Here is a 17033-nt window from a genome sequence, read left to right on the forward strand (position 1 = left end):
CATTTAAAATAAAGAGATTCAAATTAAATCTTTTTTTTTTTTTTTTTACAATCCATCCATCTTAAAACATACATCTCTTTTTTCTTTATTCTAAATGAATAGTTGAACCAGTCAGCATCTTAAAGAAATATTCTATATCTAACCAAAACCATTTAATAGATTCATAAAATAAATGACAAATACTCTCAGATTTTTTAGCGGGCAAAATACACATTTTCTGTCAACGTCTCTGAATCTTGAAAGTACCTGGTTTACAGGATCAATCAAGTGTATCATTTTAAATTAAACTTCTCTCATTTTGTTTATAACACAATATTTCTTATTATAATTCCAAATCTGACATAATGTTACTTTTACACTTTGAATTCATATCAGACATCATGCCAATTCCAGAGGGTATTAAATCAAACCTAGCTATGTGGAACTGATGAGCGCTAAATGAAAATGACGTCATAAATAAAATGATAAAAACGTTGAGCGTATGGATGACGTCACCGCCACTGCGTCCATGTTCTGCTGGAGCCTGCGGAGAGAACACTAAAGCGGACATCATTCGTTATCCGTTGTTCTGTGTCGGACATCACTGCTGTAACACTGCGCGACCGACGTGACACGGTGTTCCGGAGGCCGTGGCCCGCGGCTCGGTGTCGGTGTTGACGGAGGACCGTGAGGAGCAGACCCGGGATTTCACCGCTGCTCCCGGACAGAAGAGGTAGAAGCACCAGCACCAGCACCAGCACCAGCACCAGCACCAGCACCAGCACCAGCACCTACCGACACGTCCACTGTCACCTGGTCACAGACCGCTGTGTCCACAGATCCCAGCTGCCTGACTGACAGGTTACACCTGCGCACTGTGGCACAGGGATTTTAATAACTGTTTCAACGTGTGCGTGGTCATTATCAGCCGCGAGTGTGTGTGTGTGTGTGTGTGTGTGTGTGTGTGTGTGTGTGTGTGTGTGTGTGTGTGTGTGTGTGTGTGCGCGCGCGTGTGTTTCATCATGCCAAAATGTGCCCCTGGAGACACCTAGCCTACTGCTACTACAGAAGCAGTGCTGTGTGTGTGTGTGTGTGTGTGTGTGTGTGTGTGTGTGTGTGTGTGTGTGTGTGTGTGTGTGAGAGAGAGAGATACAGTCTTTACAGGTGTGTAGTTGAGATCAAAGATGGCAGAACTGCATATTTAGTGGACATGACTGCAGTGGTTCCCAACCTGTGGTCAGTTGCAAAACAGTATGCTGAAATGTAATGTGTACACACACACACACACACACACACACACATGGTTTAAGTGGCCACAACAAAAGGGAGACAAACAATGGTTAAGATTATTAAAGAATACTTTTTATTAAACTGGAAATCAGTCACATCAGTAGTGTGTGGTGCATGAGTGAAGTATGTGAGTGCACGTGTTGTAAAGTGCAGAGCTTAACATGCTGTAAGTCTTAAACTAAGACATAACCAAACCCAAAACAAGATGTGCCTGTGGAGCAGAGAGAGATTACTAGGCAGCCAGGACCTGTATACTGTGGAACACAGGTGTTCCAGATGAACCAATCAAGCTGCAGACAAATAGGTCAGCAAAAGGATCCCACACCCCAAAGAAGACCCCAGGGGTCGTCACAATACACACATACATTTATACATATAACACTGCTCCTTAGCAACACTCCTTAGTAACTCGTTAGCTGTATGAAAGGACACGGTGTGATTTCTGCCCTTGATTGAAATATTCTCTTGATTCTATTGATGTTGATCAATGCGTCATCCTGGCCTTTTTTAGTTTACAGCTCTAGAAGTTTCCATCTGCAGACCGGCTCGGCACATCTGATCTCTGCTGAACAAACTCATTATAATGAGAGAACAACAAGATAACAGGATAATTATCTCGTTATCTCAGGATAAGAAAAAAATCCTTTTCTCTTGATGATATTTTGTTATCTGGGGAGTTTGGCCTCTCTCAGCTCCTGTAGTGAAAAGACAATGATAGGAACTGTTCGCACACATGTTTTTGCGTGCTCTGAGAACAGATTTGTGATCACTGTGGCTTCTCCCAGGCGCTGCCTCAGTCCATGCAGGATTATATACACCTCATTACACGTCAAGTTTCAGCATCTCTTTCCAATTTAGACTCTTGTCCTCTCCTGTCAGGCTAGAGATGAGGAATTATGAACAGGGGGACAAAGTTTTCCAAACTGTGCCCCTAGCAATTTTACTAATTGTAAGCATTAGTAAGACCAGCAGGTTGCAGGATATTAGCTTCCTAAGGGGCAGTGTAGCAGTGTTTTTGAGTCTAGTCAAGTGAACACGCTGAAGCCAGCTGAAGTTTTAGTTCCTTCCTCCTCTCCTTTGTTTAAACCTGCTGCTTCTTCACATTGTTGCCTTTCTGCTCCTTTTTGTTTTCTCATTCTCTCTTTGCTCTGGCTTCTCTTTTCTCAGCCCCTGATTGGTGGGGAGTTTGACTAAATGTTCGTTGCTCATTCAAGGACTCTGTTGAGGTTCATGGGCGCTCTGACATAGATGACAGCAAGCAAGTCACCTTCCAACGGCGACTCAGTGTAGCCTTCAATCTGCCCTGGAGACATGTATACTGTAGATCTTTATATATATTGTTGTATTATTGTTGATGTATTGTTGTCTTGGAAACGCAACAATAGCTCTTGTCAAGCGACGGTCACCACCACCTGCTCCAGCCGCATTCAGCGGCAGAGAAAACTAGTAATAGTCTATTTAAACATGTGAAAATGTCACCTCGGATTCTAGGGAATTGAGGAGAAGAAGAAGAAGAAGATGAAAGAAGAATAAGAAGAAAATCCATTCATTGAAAAAATATTAACCACCACTTTGATCCAGACTGAAATGTCCCCTCAGGATGATCCTTTACCTTCTCCTCTGGCGCCATCGTCAGGTCAAAATCTTTTAGGTTTCTGACCTAATAAATACAGAACTTAGTGTTCAGCACCAGTTAGCAATGTTAGCATACTAACACGCTTAACTAAGGTTGTGACCATGATGAACATGATACCTACTGAACATCAGCTTGTTAAGGTTGTTGTTGTGAGCATGTTAGCTTGACCCTGGTTTCCGTCCACACACTTAGTGTAGATGCATGGTTGCATGTATTTCACAGTCACTGACAGTGTGTGTGTGTGTGTGTGTGTGTGTGTGTGTGTGTGTGTGTGTGTGTGCAGAATGCCGTCTCTGTCGGAGCAGCTGCAGGAGGTGCGGAGCCGGGCTGAAGTGTGTCTGTACTCTGGGGGCCGGGTGGTGGAGGTGCGGGCCGGGGTCATGTCTATGGCCAATCTGCCTTTACCGCCCTGCTCCAAATACCGGCACATCGCTGCAGAGACCATGGTCATAGAGAACAGCGTCGGCAGCAACAGGAAGGAGGTGAGAGGGAACAATACTCCCACCTGGAAATACTTGCATAACGTCCATTCAGACAAGCAGGTTAACCCAGGTTGGCTGTAGGTTACGTTTGGATAAAATTGCCCCAGTAGAAATGAAATAAAAAAACAAATGGGGTTTAGGGTGCAAGGGGTTGGTGCTACCTATATTGAGTAACAAATAATTTTTTATTAGTATATGCATGGCTGTCTGCTGAGCTCACACGCCTCCAGCTGCTGCAGAGACCGCCACATGTGGTGCGTAGGTGACCAGGTGAGGGTGCTCCTCTCACTGGCCAGCCACCTGCGTCTGTGGGGTGTCACCAGCGGCTGGCTGCAAGATTGTGATCTTGATAGACGGATACATAGGTTTTAGGTTCTCTCCAAGCTTGCGCTTGAGCTTTTAGTGGGGTTAATTATCATGTCGGTAAACTATATGTGTGTTATGTACCATTGATGAACTGACAACTATTACTGATCACTGACTGAGGAGCTTCTTCTTCTCTGGTTTCTGATCAGATTTATGGAGGTTTATTTACAGTGGTGTTTTCACGTCTGTTTGTTCAGCTCTGACTGAATCATGACTCTGATTTTTGTCTGATGCGAGTTTCACATGTTTTTGGATGTTGATATTTGATGACTTGTGAAACGCTCCTATTCATCTGATTGGGTGTGGAGGCCGGAGACCGTTGTACACCGCATGTTTCTGTCTCAGACTGGAACTGAACTACATTCACTGATCTCTCTGCTTCTTCAGACTCTTGCGTCTCTCCAGCGTTTGTCTACAGCTCTGAACATCCTGGAGAAGTACGGCTGTAACCTGACCAACCCCAACAGGCCAAAGTACTGGAGGACTGTGAAACACAACAACCCGGTGTTCAGGGCCACTGTCGATGCTATTCAGGTAACAAACACACAGCCTCCGTAGGAGTGTGTTACTGAAGAGATCAACAGATCTGAAATAATACAAATGAGCAATGGCTTGTTCAGTCAGTCTAGAGTAAAGACTCTATAGTCTAGCTCTATATAACAGATGTTCATCATTCTGAGTGATGCTTCTGTTTCAGTTATATGGTAGAACTTGTTTCCAAACAGATAATCCTGATCTTGTCCTGAATGTCCCAAAACTCTTACAATCTCAGGGAACGATTTCCTGTGCTGACAAACAGCTTTTTTATGGCTCCGCGCCACAGACAGTCAGAGCTGGAGGCGTATTGTTTGCAGGTTGTCTGTCTGTCCGTCCCTATGTCCATCCGTCCCATTCTCGTGGACACGATATCGCAGTAAAATGTTGATGGAACTTCTTCAAATTTGGCACAAATGTCCAAGTACGACCCCATTCAGAAGCCCTGAGTATGAAGAAAACATTCTGTTTTTGTCAGGATCAATTTTCCCATTTTTTTTTCCCGATCTGTAAAGCCCTGAAAGGCAAGCAAGGTGTCCCCCGGTTCCCGTTACAGATAGCAGTTTGTCTAAATGTGGTGCACCCATGAGCCACCTCACAGCCCCCTGTAGTGGTCGCCCTAGTGCCAACGCCACTGTCAGACCTCTGTTTGATGAATTCATTTATGTAAAGGTGATGGAGCAAGCCAATCCAAAACCTTATGAATAAATCAAACGTATCTAAAAGTTCTCAAAACTCAACAGATTATATTTTTCCAGTATATTACAATGATGAAATGAAGGTGTTTTTTTAATCTAAAACTTTGATGGCTTTCTTGAAAAGTAATTCTATTGATTTAAGTGTCGTTCCTCCTGTAGATGACCTAATAAAAAACCCGGGAAGGTCTGATTTCATTTCATTTCAACTCTTCGGGAAAGTAAACAAAAGATAAAACCCTTCAGATCACATCATGCCATGTTTGTTCTGTCCTTCCCCCAGGGGGGGCGGGCAGTGCTCTGTCTCTATGGTTACTCCAATCAGCAGCCAGATGGGCTCAGCTTCCCTGACGATGTCACAGATCCTGATGTGGGCCGAGTTGCTGCAGTAACACTGGAAGTGATGAGTCTGAGGATGGAACTGGAAATGCTTATCAAGGTGTGTGTGTGTGTGTGTGTGTGTGTGTTTGTGGTGAGTGTGTATTTATTGTGTGGCTCTGCTCTGCTACATATATACACATATGTGTAGTTCATAACCTGTTGTTTGGTTTGATCCAAGGAGGTGCACCCCCACCCTGAGTTCTATGAGAGAGTCATTCCTACACTGAGACACAAGGTAGAGTCCATCACCCGGCAATCACATCTGTAACCCCCTCGGTTACATGTTTGCTTTAAAAGAATATATTATGTTGTTAATCAGTAAATGTTATAAAATAAAAAAATGTCCAACTTCTGTCAGTAAACTCCTGTTATTTGAATATTGAATGAAATCTGAGACCACTCTAATTATAATGTATATATTATCATCATCATCATCATTTATTTTTTTACACAAATCAGAATAAAATACAGGTAAAAACATACAAACATGTACAACAAAAAAAATAATGCTAACAATAATAGCTAAATCCTAAAACACCCTAGAAAGAAAAACCAAATGGTCCAAAAACATCCATCCCATCAGTCCAAACATCAACTCAATAGGCAGGATACACAATCAGCAATAAATGGTGAATAAAAATAATAGCTCAGTAGAGTACCCAGTTTTTAGTTTCAACTGCTGATTTAATTTTTTTTTTTTTAAACAGCCAATTTTTAAGCAGCTTTTTTCTGGTCTGGTACGTAGGTGAGGAAGGGTCAAGTGGAATAAGGTCACTGAATCTGTAATATAAAGTAAATGCAACATTGTACATAACACTAGCATTGTGAAAGATATTACATTGAGTAAGCTTCAACCATTTATTTAATTACAAACATGTTCAACATTATTTTGATTTCTATTGGAATGAAAAACAATGAAGTTTGGCTTGCTTATATTTAATGATAGCTTATTGCATTTGAACCATGTATCCACCTTAAGCAGTTCCTCATTCAGGTTAATTTGTAGTGCACATAAATCATTGTGTGATAAGAATACATTTGTGTCATCTGCAAAAAAAAATTCATGTAGAGCGCTGGGGGACGTCACAAAGTTATTTATATAGAGAATAGAGAGGAGTGGCCCTAAAATGGATCCCTGAGGGACGCCATCTTTGATCATATTAAATTGAGATTTATGACAGTTAATGCATACATGTATAATTAATATTATATAATAATTAAAGTTTGAAATCAGTCTTATTATAATGTGTAGATAATTCATAATATGTAATTAACTTTTACTTGAATGAGAAAGTTGTTTCAGACCTTTGGACCCCACTCTCCCCTTTATCATCCTCCCTATTTTATCCTGGCACTGTGGGCTGGTGGTGGGAGCTGTGTCTGATGAAGCCATCATGTCTTGTGAACTGTTGGTATCACATCTCACTGAATGAGCTGTCTCTCATTCTGAAGTTTATGATGACCTGCAGTGCTCTTCTCTCCTCTCAGGACGTGGGTCTCAATACTGACGCTGTGGTCTACCACTCAGAGGGTCAGAGCAAGTCTCTAGCCTTCCCCCTCCACCATCACTCCTCCAGGGGGAGCAGCCATGGCCACTCCCTGTCGTCCAACCACCAGAGCCTCAGGTCCATCCAGGTTTTTTCCACCTCCTCAAACAAACACCCAGGTGACAAGAGAAACCGCTGTTGACCAGGGGTGGAAAGAGTACCGGAAAATTTTACTCTAGTACAAGTGAATTTACTGTGTAAAAATGCTCTCAGATACAAGTACAAAGTATGTCAGTTAAAATGTCTCTGAGTAAATATTACTATGTTACATTTTTAAGAGATCGTATATACAGAAGAGAATTAGGGCCACATGTGAAAAAAAAAAAGAATATATTTTTTAGGATTCTGAGTTTAAAGTCAGAATTCATATAATAATAAAACTATTGAATTAAAGAACATCTTTGTGCTACGAGTCATATATGCATTGGTATTTCATTGCTATTTGCCGTTTCCAGGTCAGAACTGCACCGAAAGCAACCATTAAATTCCAGCCAGGCTCTTTGCAGCAGTTTTTTTTACTCCACCCTTTACTCCCCATAAAAGAATAGGATTATATTTACTCACACAAACTGTCTTTTGAAAACGTCTGTTTTCAGTTAGTGATAAACTTAGACACTATAGTTGTGTCCCAGTTCAGTGGCCTCATCTTTCGAAGGACGCGGTCCATGGAGGTGTGGTCCTTCGTAGCCGTCGTAGACCGTGACCGTGTGGTGTACGGAGGATTTTTGCTTGAGGTTTTAAGGCCCTTGGTTTTAGCAGTTGTACCATTAGCTGTTAATCTTAGCTGACATTCAATACTTACATTTAAAAGTGTAATCCTCAGGCTCTCTGTCTGCATTGTTTGCTGCTGAATTATTTTCATCACCAGCACGCAATGAATCTTGGGATAGGTTGGGCCATGAAGGATCCTCATTGCCCAGGAAAGGAAGGACGCATTTGAAGGAGCCTTAGAAATGGGACAGTCTAGTCACTCCGCTGTGACGCAATCAGTCTTCAAATGCAGCCTCTGAAGGATGAGACCCTGAACTGTATTGGGACACTGAAGTGATCCATTGTATCTCCACACCGTATGTTAAATTTGACATATTGTATTAGTCCCATATTTGGTACAATGCAACATACAGTTGATTTAACAGTGACCTGCTGCAGGTTATAGTATACCATGATGAGACAGTGTTTGGTGCAGTGTGTCGTTACCTGTGTTTCAGAGAACTGCACCATCTGTGGAATATTCAGAATCTCCGCCCACTGCCTCACCTGCCTCCAGGGCCTCTGCTCAGAGTGTGACAGACTGTACCACTCCTACCCTGAGAGGACCAACCACCGTCGAACAACCGTCAACTCATCATCATCGTCGTCGTCGTCGTCATCATCATCGTCCAAAAACAGGAGCAGTCACAGGTCAGGATCAACGGTTCTGGCAATATGAACTGGGAATACTCTGATTCCACTGGTCCACAGCCCGTATGTGTGAGTCAGTATCAGGTCACAGTTCACTGCAGGATTCACTGAGCAGTTTGACCGTTGTAATGTAGCTGCTTGAACAGCTTGGTTAACACACTCGCTCTTCCTTTTTTCAGCTCTTCCACCTGGAGTTGCCTTCACTGCACCAAAGTCAACTCTGCCCAGGATGTGCTGTGTGAGGAGTGTGAGCGCCCCCACCTGGAGTCCATCAGCTGTAAAGCAGATGACTCTCAGCCTGCCACCATCACAGGTCTGTGTTGTCTCCTGCTCCACCTTTATTCTGGTTTCATCCTCCTTTACAAGCAAAATGAGATAAAAGCAAATGCAACTTATATTAGAAGCAACGTGTCCTCTAATTTAAGTTGTGTAATAAGTAATATTTGGTGATACTATTTCATGTGATGGTTTATAGTTTTATTTTAGGCCCAAGTACAGTCCCATTCAGACGCCCTGAGAATCAAGAAAACACTCTTTGTCAGGTTCCATTTTTTTCCCCATCTTTAAAGCCCTTACAGGCAAGCAGGATTTTTTTCCCTCCTCACCAGCAGCCTCAGGGGCCGGAGGCTTTATATTTTTTTGGGTTGTCTGGATATAATTTATTTAAATTTGGCACCAATGTTAAGTTGGTCTCAAAGACAAACTGATTATAATTTTGTGGTCAAAGGTCAAAGGTCAAGGTCTCTGTGCCCTCACAAAACGCATTTTTTCCCATAGCTCATGAATTCATTCACTAATCATGACACAATTTAACACAAATGTCTATAAAGACAAAATGAAGTGATGACAGTTTATATCCAAATGGTCAAAGGTCAACTTCACTGTGACATCGTAATGTTCTGCAAAAACACTCCTGGTCATTATACAACACTGTAACTCAGGAATATTCGGTAATTCTAACATATTTTGTTGTTGTAATACTCATTTCAGCCACAAGAGGCTGAATTGCACCAAAGTTTATTTATATAGCAAATTTCACAAATGAAGGAAATTCAAATTTATGCTTTACATAAACATTTCACGGAAGAACTTTATAAAAATGATCCTGGGAAAATGTTTCCTGCTGTAAGTCATAAACACAGGAGAAGAAACAGTTTAGATCAGCAGAAGTTTTTTTTCTCTCTTGACTCTCAGGGCTTCCGTAGCTCAACCATCAGTATGTACTATATGTGAGAATGAGCCTTTAGACCCCATTGGTCCAGACCAAGTTCCAGACCCGCAGGAAGCTGTGAGTTTCATTAATGTCAAATTAACTTGAAGGAAGAAGATACATTGTGTATTTCAGAGAATATGTATTTCCCATCAAGTAGAATTGATGGGAAATCAGATTGTTTTTCTGCTCTGTTTTAACAGTATTTATTTATTTGTGTGTGTGTGTGTGTGTGTGTGTGTGTGTGTGTGTGTGTGTGTGGATGTCTCCCTCTCAGAGTGGCAGTGTAAGAGCTGTACCATGGTGAACGCAGCCAGCAGTGTTCTGTGTGAGGTGTGTGAAAGACCTCGTTTAGCCACACGACCTCCAGTGACCCCATCACACCCACCCATCACCCCCCCCAGACCACCAGCTCCAGTACTGGGCATGCCCGGTGACCCTGACAGCCAGGTAAGTTAATGGTGTGTGTATGTGAGTGTGTGTGGGTATGTTGGAATTTGTCCTGGGGTGGAAACACACTCATACAGTAGGTGTACAGGGCGTAGAGTTTGGGGCTGAGGTCTGTCTGGAAGGGAATCCAAAATTCAGATGGGTGTTGCCAGCTTCACAACGGGCTTCACTGGTCAGATGGTCTTGAAGGCAGAGCCGTGATCCAGACGGAGCAAGTGTTCCAGTGTAGAGTGAAGGACCAGGGCCACAAACTGTAGGAGATCCAACAAGTCTCAAAGTGCTTTAAAATAAAGACAGAATAAAACAGCAGAACGTACATACACATACGCACATACATGTAAATACACACAGACATACATGCAAATACAGTGTGTTGATTTAAGAAAAAGCTTGACTGAAAAGTAAAGTCTTTAGTTTGGATTTAAGAGAAGGCAGTGTTGGATTCAGCTGGATCAGCAGGCAGACTGCTCCAGTCTTCAGGTGGATACTGAACCCATCTCACCTGACTGGGAAGGTGCTGCAGCTGCTGCCAGACCAACTGGATCTGAAAAACACAGTTCTTCAGAGTTCAGTGGAGCTTCTGAGGGGAGAGCCCACATTTCCTGTAGCTCGAAACTTGTAAGTCACTGTAGACAGTTGAAGTTTTAGTTTTTTTCATCTGTGAAGACAAGAAAACAAAAAACAAGCCCTGAGAGGCAAGTGATTTTTTTCTTGGAAGAAAAGATTATAACCTCAGCCTCTGACGGAAAATCCTACATATAATCCATTCATCCATCACAGCTTATTACTCGCATCGTCTTTATACTATCTCCCCTGACCTAAAGTGATTCCAGCAGAAAGCCTTTGCTGATTAAAATACATTTCTAGTCATTATGTATTTATTTATTTTTCACATGCTGTATTTCTCTCCGGGAAATGATTATTAAGTTATGGGGCAAAATAATGTGTTTCCTCTCAGGATGTGTATTCCCACCCCCTCCCATGAATTAGAGCTTTGAATTATCTAAACTCTCCCTCCCTCTCCCCCTCCCTCTCTCTCACAGTGGGTGTGTCAGTTCTGCACCTATCTGAACTACTCTCCTGCGACAGTGTGTGAGATGTGCGACCTGGCTCGTCCCGAGCCAGCACCGCTGCCCGCGAAGCTCCGCCCTCCCTCTCCCGTCAGACGGGTCCCCGCCCTGCCGATCAAACCCAAAGAGCCCGCCCCCGAAGACCTGGACTCCTGGAGGCAGAAGCTGATGAAGGAGGAGGGGCTGAAGCTGATACAACTGATTAGAGTAAGTCACCTCCATCAGCTTCCATCATCCTGAGGTGTAGACCACATGTGGTTGTCTCTGTTCATGTCGGCGTGCTGTGTGTCTGCGTCAGGACGGGGAGAAGAAAGGCGTGAGTCCAGAGGAGGTGTACACGAGCATGAGGGTGGCTGGGGACAGCAGCATCCTGCCCTGCAAGTGGTTAAAGACGGAGCTTCCTCTGCTGTTAGACCAGGTCAGGATGCTGGTGGCGACATCCTCCCCGACCACAGCAGAGCACAAAGTCAGTTTGCTTCTCTCAGTTTAGACCTGACACATCACACCTCTGTGTTCCTCTGACTGTCAGTGACTGACTGTCCTCTGACACAGAACAGGTCATGTGAAGCTCCCGCTGAGGATGCTGGGAAAGAGGCGTGCCCTCCAGAGACAGAGAGCGTGGTCCAGCTGTCCAGAGCAGAGGCCAAGCAAGCCTGGCTGACAGCAGGGGGCGACACTGAGAGAGCTGCCAAACAGGCCCTGAGAGACCGACTCGCCAAGGTGACGTGACATGTCACCATGAAAAAATAAACCCCCACCGGTCTTCTTTTTGTCCTGAATTGTCTCCACCCTCGTCTCTCAGGTGAAGGAGCTGTGTGCGCTGGGCTTCAGTGATGAGGCTCGCTGCCATGAGGTGTTGAGACAGAGCGGTGGTGAGGTGAGAGGGGCCCTGGCCCTGCTGCAGCGACCCCTACTGGAGCCCTTCCACAACCGCATATGGAGTGACAAGCCCGAGCCTCCTGTAGACATCCATCACCCTGACAAACAGGTGGGAGTCCAGTCTGGTTCTAGAAAACTCATGAGCTCTCCCCAGTAGCTCGTCCTGCGCCCTCATGTCATGGTAATGAACAGATTTCTCCATGTCAACGTTTGAAGATGGAATAGAAAAACAGAAATCTGTTTTGGTCGTAAACAAGTGAGACGCTAAACTGAAAAAAAACCATGAAGAAAACACTGTGGTTTTTTCTTCTTTCACATTTCTTATTGGCCAAAGAAACGACTCCAGATTAGTGCTAATGTAGAGTCCAGTGCAGTATTTCTTAATGCCACGAGGTGTCTCTGTATAACGGTTTGTATGAAAGTAAACAGGAAGTAATACACTGCAGAGAAGAGAAAAAAGTTAGTTACGCAACATGTGTTCATCCCAAGCATCAGCCTTTGGGGCTGAAAACTGAAGCCAACACTGAAGTGTAGAAACCTGCAGTTCCTCTAATGACCACTAGAGTCTGGCTCCAACAGTGAGTCAATCCCCATAGACTCCCATGTTAAAATGTCCAACTTTACAGCAGAAATAAACATGTTTACAGCCTGGTACAAAAACAGTTTTGGTCTGTAGAGCTAATTTCCTCCTTCATGATGACTGTTTATATAACTCACCTGTTTACATTTTATTAAGACTCCACAAACCGACATGCACTGAAGTCTCAGCTTCACACACGTCACTCCTCTTTGACCATTTTTGAATTAGCTGGGAGTTAGGGGCGGAGTCAGACACTGCCAAGATGGCGATAGTGGAACCGCCCCCAATCAACCATAACCTGAACATTAAAGAAGACAGCATTAGTTAGGCTTTTACAGCTGGTAGGATAAGTCAAGTCAGTCTTCTTCCATATAATTCCTTTCCTCTCTTCCAGCGGATATGTCGGAGGCTACTGGCGGTGTACGATCTTCCCAGCTGGGGTCGCTGTGAGCTGGCGCTGTCGCTGCTTCTGGAGCACAGCGCCCCCTACTCCCTGGAGGATGTAGTGCAGGCTGTACGAGAGTCCCACGACAGGGAGTTTATCAAGAGAGTGCTGGCTAAAGAGTGTCCCATCTGCCTCTCTATCTTCCCCCACAGCAAGGTACTGAGACACTGAACGTTTCCATCAGTTCTCCAGCACTGGATCACATCTCCACATCTCCAGTCACTTCCTGCTTTCCCGCCCTCTCTCCTCTCTCAGATGCAGTCCCTGACATCATGCCAGTGTTCGGTCTGCTGTGGTTGTTTCCAGCAGCACTTCACCATCGCTGTAAGGGACAAACACATCAGGGACATGGTGTGTCCAGTCTGCTGGGAGCCCAACATCAACGACCCTGAACATCTCAACAGCTACTTCTCCACCCTGGACATCCAGGTAAGAAGCAGAGGGAGGGAATGAGGAGGGTCACCTGAATCCAGCACTGTCAGGACGACATGCGGACTAATACTGGTGCCTGCTTACACCAGAAAGTGGCATAACAAAATTCAATTTGTTTGGTGACGTAGAGACCACTTGCCCCCTAGTCACTAACCACCCTGTGTGTTAATTAACTCAAATGTATTTATACCATCCACTCATGAGGACTATCAGCAGACCCTGCCTCTTTTATGGAGCAGTTTATACTCGAGCAGAGCGAATTATATTAAACTGGATGGTCAGTAATCACCAAGTTCAAGTTGAACTTTACTGTTACTGATATAAAATAATATAGATACAGATTATAGATAATGATATAGATTTTATCTTCTACATTGTCTACTTTGGTTGTGTATGTGCCATTTTGTTTCCATTCATTTTTTGGATACTTAAAGGAGCTACAGTATACATAAGATTTTACTTACCAGTCTTGGCATCTACAAGAGAAGAGGTTATAATACGTCCTCTGAGCAGCTACTTCTTAAGGACAGACTGGAGGCTACAGTGACTCGGTATCGGAAAGTGACTACTAGACGGTCCGGTGCTAGCTGGTTAGCATGCTAACTTCAGTAGAAGAAAAGAATGATAGAAATAGAAGCATAACAAAAGTGTTTGTTTCCACCTCTGGAGACAGCTCTTGATGAGTAAAGGAATGAAGTTTTGAACATTTCTTCTTCTTCAGTAAAAAGCTGCTAATGCTAACGTTAGCTATTTAGCAATAGCAAAACTACAACAGTAAAAATAGCACCTTTTATAGGCAGAGGTATCATAAACCCATCGTGGTTCTGTGTTTTGATACTGCTGATACTAATATACAGTTGATAGCTGTAAGACCCCTCTGTGTTGCCGTAGCAACATACTGTATTACTCGAGGCTTTGTTGTCTCTGCTCCTCATGGGTTTCAGTTGCGCTTCCAGTCAGATCTGCCGTGGTACGGGGGGTTAAAGAGACTTTCAGAGGGATTAAAAGAAGCTGAGATTCTGATTTCCAGGGTGTGTCACTGTTTTACCTGCTTCAGCTGCGAGAGTGTCTGGAGCCAGAGGTCTATGAGCTGTTCCATAAGAAGCTGACAGAGCAGGCTCTCATCAAGGACCCCAAGTTCCTTTGGTGCTGTCACGTGAGTACATGGGTGTACGATGGGTCGCCCTCTGCTTTGTCAACAAAAATTATGGAGAACAAAAAAGTAAAGTACAATTTTTAAAGACCACTGCTTCAGGAACATTAAGTTCTCACTGGTCAGGACTGGTTGCACTGGTCAGGACTGGACTCAGTGGTCAGGACTGGTTGCACTGGTCAGGACTGGACTCAGTGGTCAGGACTGGACTCAGTGGTCAGGACTGGTTGCACTGGTCAGGACTGGACTCACTGGTCAGGACTGGTCACACTGGTCAGGACTGGACTCACTGGTCAGGACTGGTCGCACTGGTCAGGACTGGACTCACTGGTCAGGACTGGTTGCACTGGTCAGGACTGGACTAACTGGTCAGGACTGGTCTCACTGGTCAGGACTGGTCTCACTGGTCAGGACTGGACTCACCGGTCATGACTGGACTCGCTGGTCAGGACTGGTCTCACTGGTCAGGACTGGTCTCACTGGTCAGGACAGGACTCACTGGTCAGGACTGGTCTCACTGGTCAGGACAGGACACACTGGTCAGGACTGGACTCACTGGTCAGGACTGGACTCACTGGTCAGGACAGGACACACTGGTCAGGACTGGACTCCGTGGTCAGGACTGGACTCAGTGGTCAGTCACAATACATGATCAACTGACCACAAATAGAATCTAACTCACGCCGTTATAACAGCAATGCACCAAGGTGCAGCTCACCTGGCTTCGAAAAGGAATGGGAGATGCTCTGTGATTGGTTTATTGGATGTTACGCCCAAAATACTCCCATGAATAATTAAGAGATTAAGTACAACCCTTTAGAACCATGCGCCTGGAGCAGAGACGGTTTTTCCCCCTGTTAAAATATCAAGTGGGACATGGACATGCCCTAAACACACTTGTGCCACCTATTTCAGACCATAGGCTTTGGATCATTAAATAGAGTCCTTAGACTTTACACTGAGTAGAACCATGTCTGTAACGTCACTCCTCTGCCCTATTTTAACTTAATATCCTCCAAAAGTAAGTGGTTCTCCCAGTATCTGCTGTCCACAGCTGCTCTCTACTGTATGAAGATCTTCTGCTTCAGTTCGTTAAATCCCTGCAGCCGTCTGAAGGCAGCAGGACACGTATGTTGATAAACCTGCAGCCTCAGAGTGCAGTGCCATCACACAGCCAGCTACTGTCTTTACATTCATTAAATCATGAGCTAGAGGAGAATTAAGAGTGAATGATGAATAACACAATCATATCAACTACAGACTAGTTTTTCATTTGTAGATTGGTCATGATTGTACCAATTAGGTCAACACGGTGGTGCAGCAGTTAGCAATGTCACGTCAAAGCCTCTTATCTGTGGCTCTTTTGCACTGGTGCAACTCCATGAACCAGAACAGCAGGTCTGCTTGGTGATGGCCACACAGTCCATGCACTTCAGGCCTGTTTTTAGTGCTTTTAATTTTAATGGAAGAATATCTGTTAACACGTCTTTATTGACTTTAAACCAGCACAACTCACATAAACAGCCATTTTTCTAGGCCTGAAATGTTTTTATATTCAAGAATGTAGCTAAATGACACTCAAAGCCAGTGTATTCATAATATATTATATTTCTTTCTCCTCTCCTCAGTGTTCCTATGGGTTTATCTATGATGGAGACCAGCTGAAGGTTACCTGTTTTCAGTGTCGGAACAGTTTCTGTGCTCAGTGTAAAAAGCCTGTAAGTATTCTGTGACTCTGTGGTGTCTTGATGTTTCTCTATATTTGGTCTCTCATTAAAGGTAAATCTGTATCTAATAAATCTAATGTTTAGTTTTTATATAAATGCTTCTGCCGCTTAATGATAAATGTTCTTAACTGCTGAAAAGACTATTTGAAATTTCAGTAACATACCTGTTACCTGTGCGTAGCCAACACCGGTCTGTGCGTACTCCACTAATTACTGACTCCATCGTGTCTGACACGAGCCGGTGTGCCCATCAGTCTGAACCAAAGTCAGAGTCTGACGTTACTCTTTGTCTTTTTATCCTTCCCACCTTTCAAATTAAAGACACTATGGTCATGGACAGAGCTCTACATTACACTGTAAACACACACAAACTTCAAATTTAACTGAAGTAGCACTGATGAGTTTATTAGTATACTTCTTAAACATAGTGATCCGATTTAACTTAACTGAAAACACACACTTAGCTCCCTTTAGTTCCTTTTTAAAGCTTTGATTTCATGAGGGGGAGGGACAGATAGTCACCAGCAGAACATACAGTGTGTGTGTATATATATATATACAGTATTGTTTGTGTGTTGTGCTCTGCAGTGGGAGTCCCAGCATGCAGGTCTGTCCTGTGAACAGTACCAGTCATGGAAGAGAGAGAATGATCCAGAGTATCAGAAGCAGGGTCTGGCTGGATACCTCAGAGACAACGGCATCAGTGAGAAAACACACACACACACACACACACACACACACACACACACACACACACACACACACACACACACACA

The 17033-nt window shown here is 43.9% G+C and overlaps 1 protein-coding gene across 1 annotated transcript in view; it reads left to right on the forward strand.

The window, feature by feature from the left end:
* Positions 1-549: 549 nt before the first annotated feature.
* rnf31 (ring finger protein 31) overlaps positions 550-17033 on the forward strand; it is a 26459-nt gene continuing 9975 nt past the window's right edge. Inside the window, exons 1-18 of the mRNA XM_023398193.2 lie at positions 550-712; positions 3189-3387; positions 4141-4287; positions 5266-5421; positions 5542-5598; positions 6852-7029; positions 8119-8311; positions 8491-8624; positions 9799-9971; positions 11015-11248; positions 11340-11507; positions 11594-11761; positions 11844-12029; positions 12895-13101; positions 13201-13374; positions 14435-14533; positions 16159-16248; positions 16846-16960. Of these exons, the coding sequence (XP_023253961.1) occupies positions 3190-3387; positions 4141-4287; positions 5266-5421; positions 5542-5598; positions 6852-7029; positions 8119-8311; positions 8491-8624; positions 9799-9971; positions 11015-11248; positions 11340-11507; positions 11594-11761; positions 11844-12029; positions 12895-13101; positions 13201-13374; positions 14435-14533; positions 16159-16248; positions 16846-16960 (2677 nt within the window). The 5' untranslated portion in view covers positions 550-712; position 3189. The remainder of the gene's footprint in view (positions 713-3188; positions 3388-4140; positions 4288-5265; positions 5422-5541; positions 5599-6851; positions 7030-8118; positions 8312-8490; positions 8625-9798; positions 9972-11014; positions 11249-11339; positions 11508-11593; positions 11762-11843; positions 12030-12894; positions 13102-13200; positions 13375-14434; positions 14534-16158; positions 16249-16845; positions 16961-17033) is intronic.

This window comes from Seriola lalandi, unplaced genomic scaffold, assembly GCF_002814215.2.
Source record: "Seriola lalandi dorsalis isolate HSWRI2012SDOR001 ecotype SW California unplaced genomic scaffold, Sedor1 jcf7180002054981, whole genome shotgun sequence".
NCBI classification, from domain to species: Eukaryota; Metazoa; Chordata; class Actinopteri; order Carangiformes; family Carangidae; genus Seriola; species Seriola lalandi.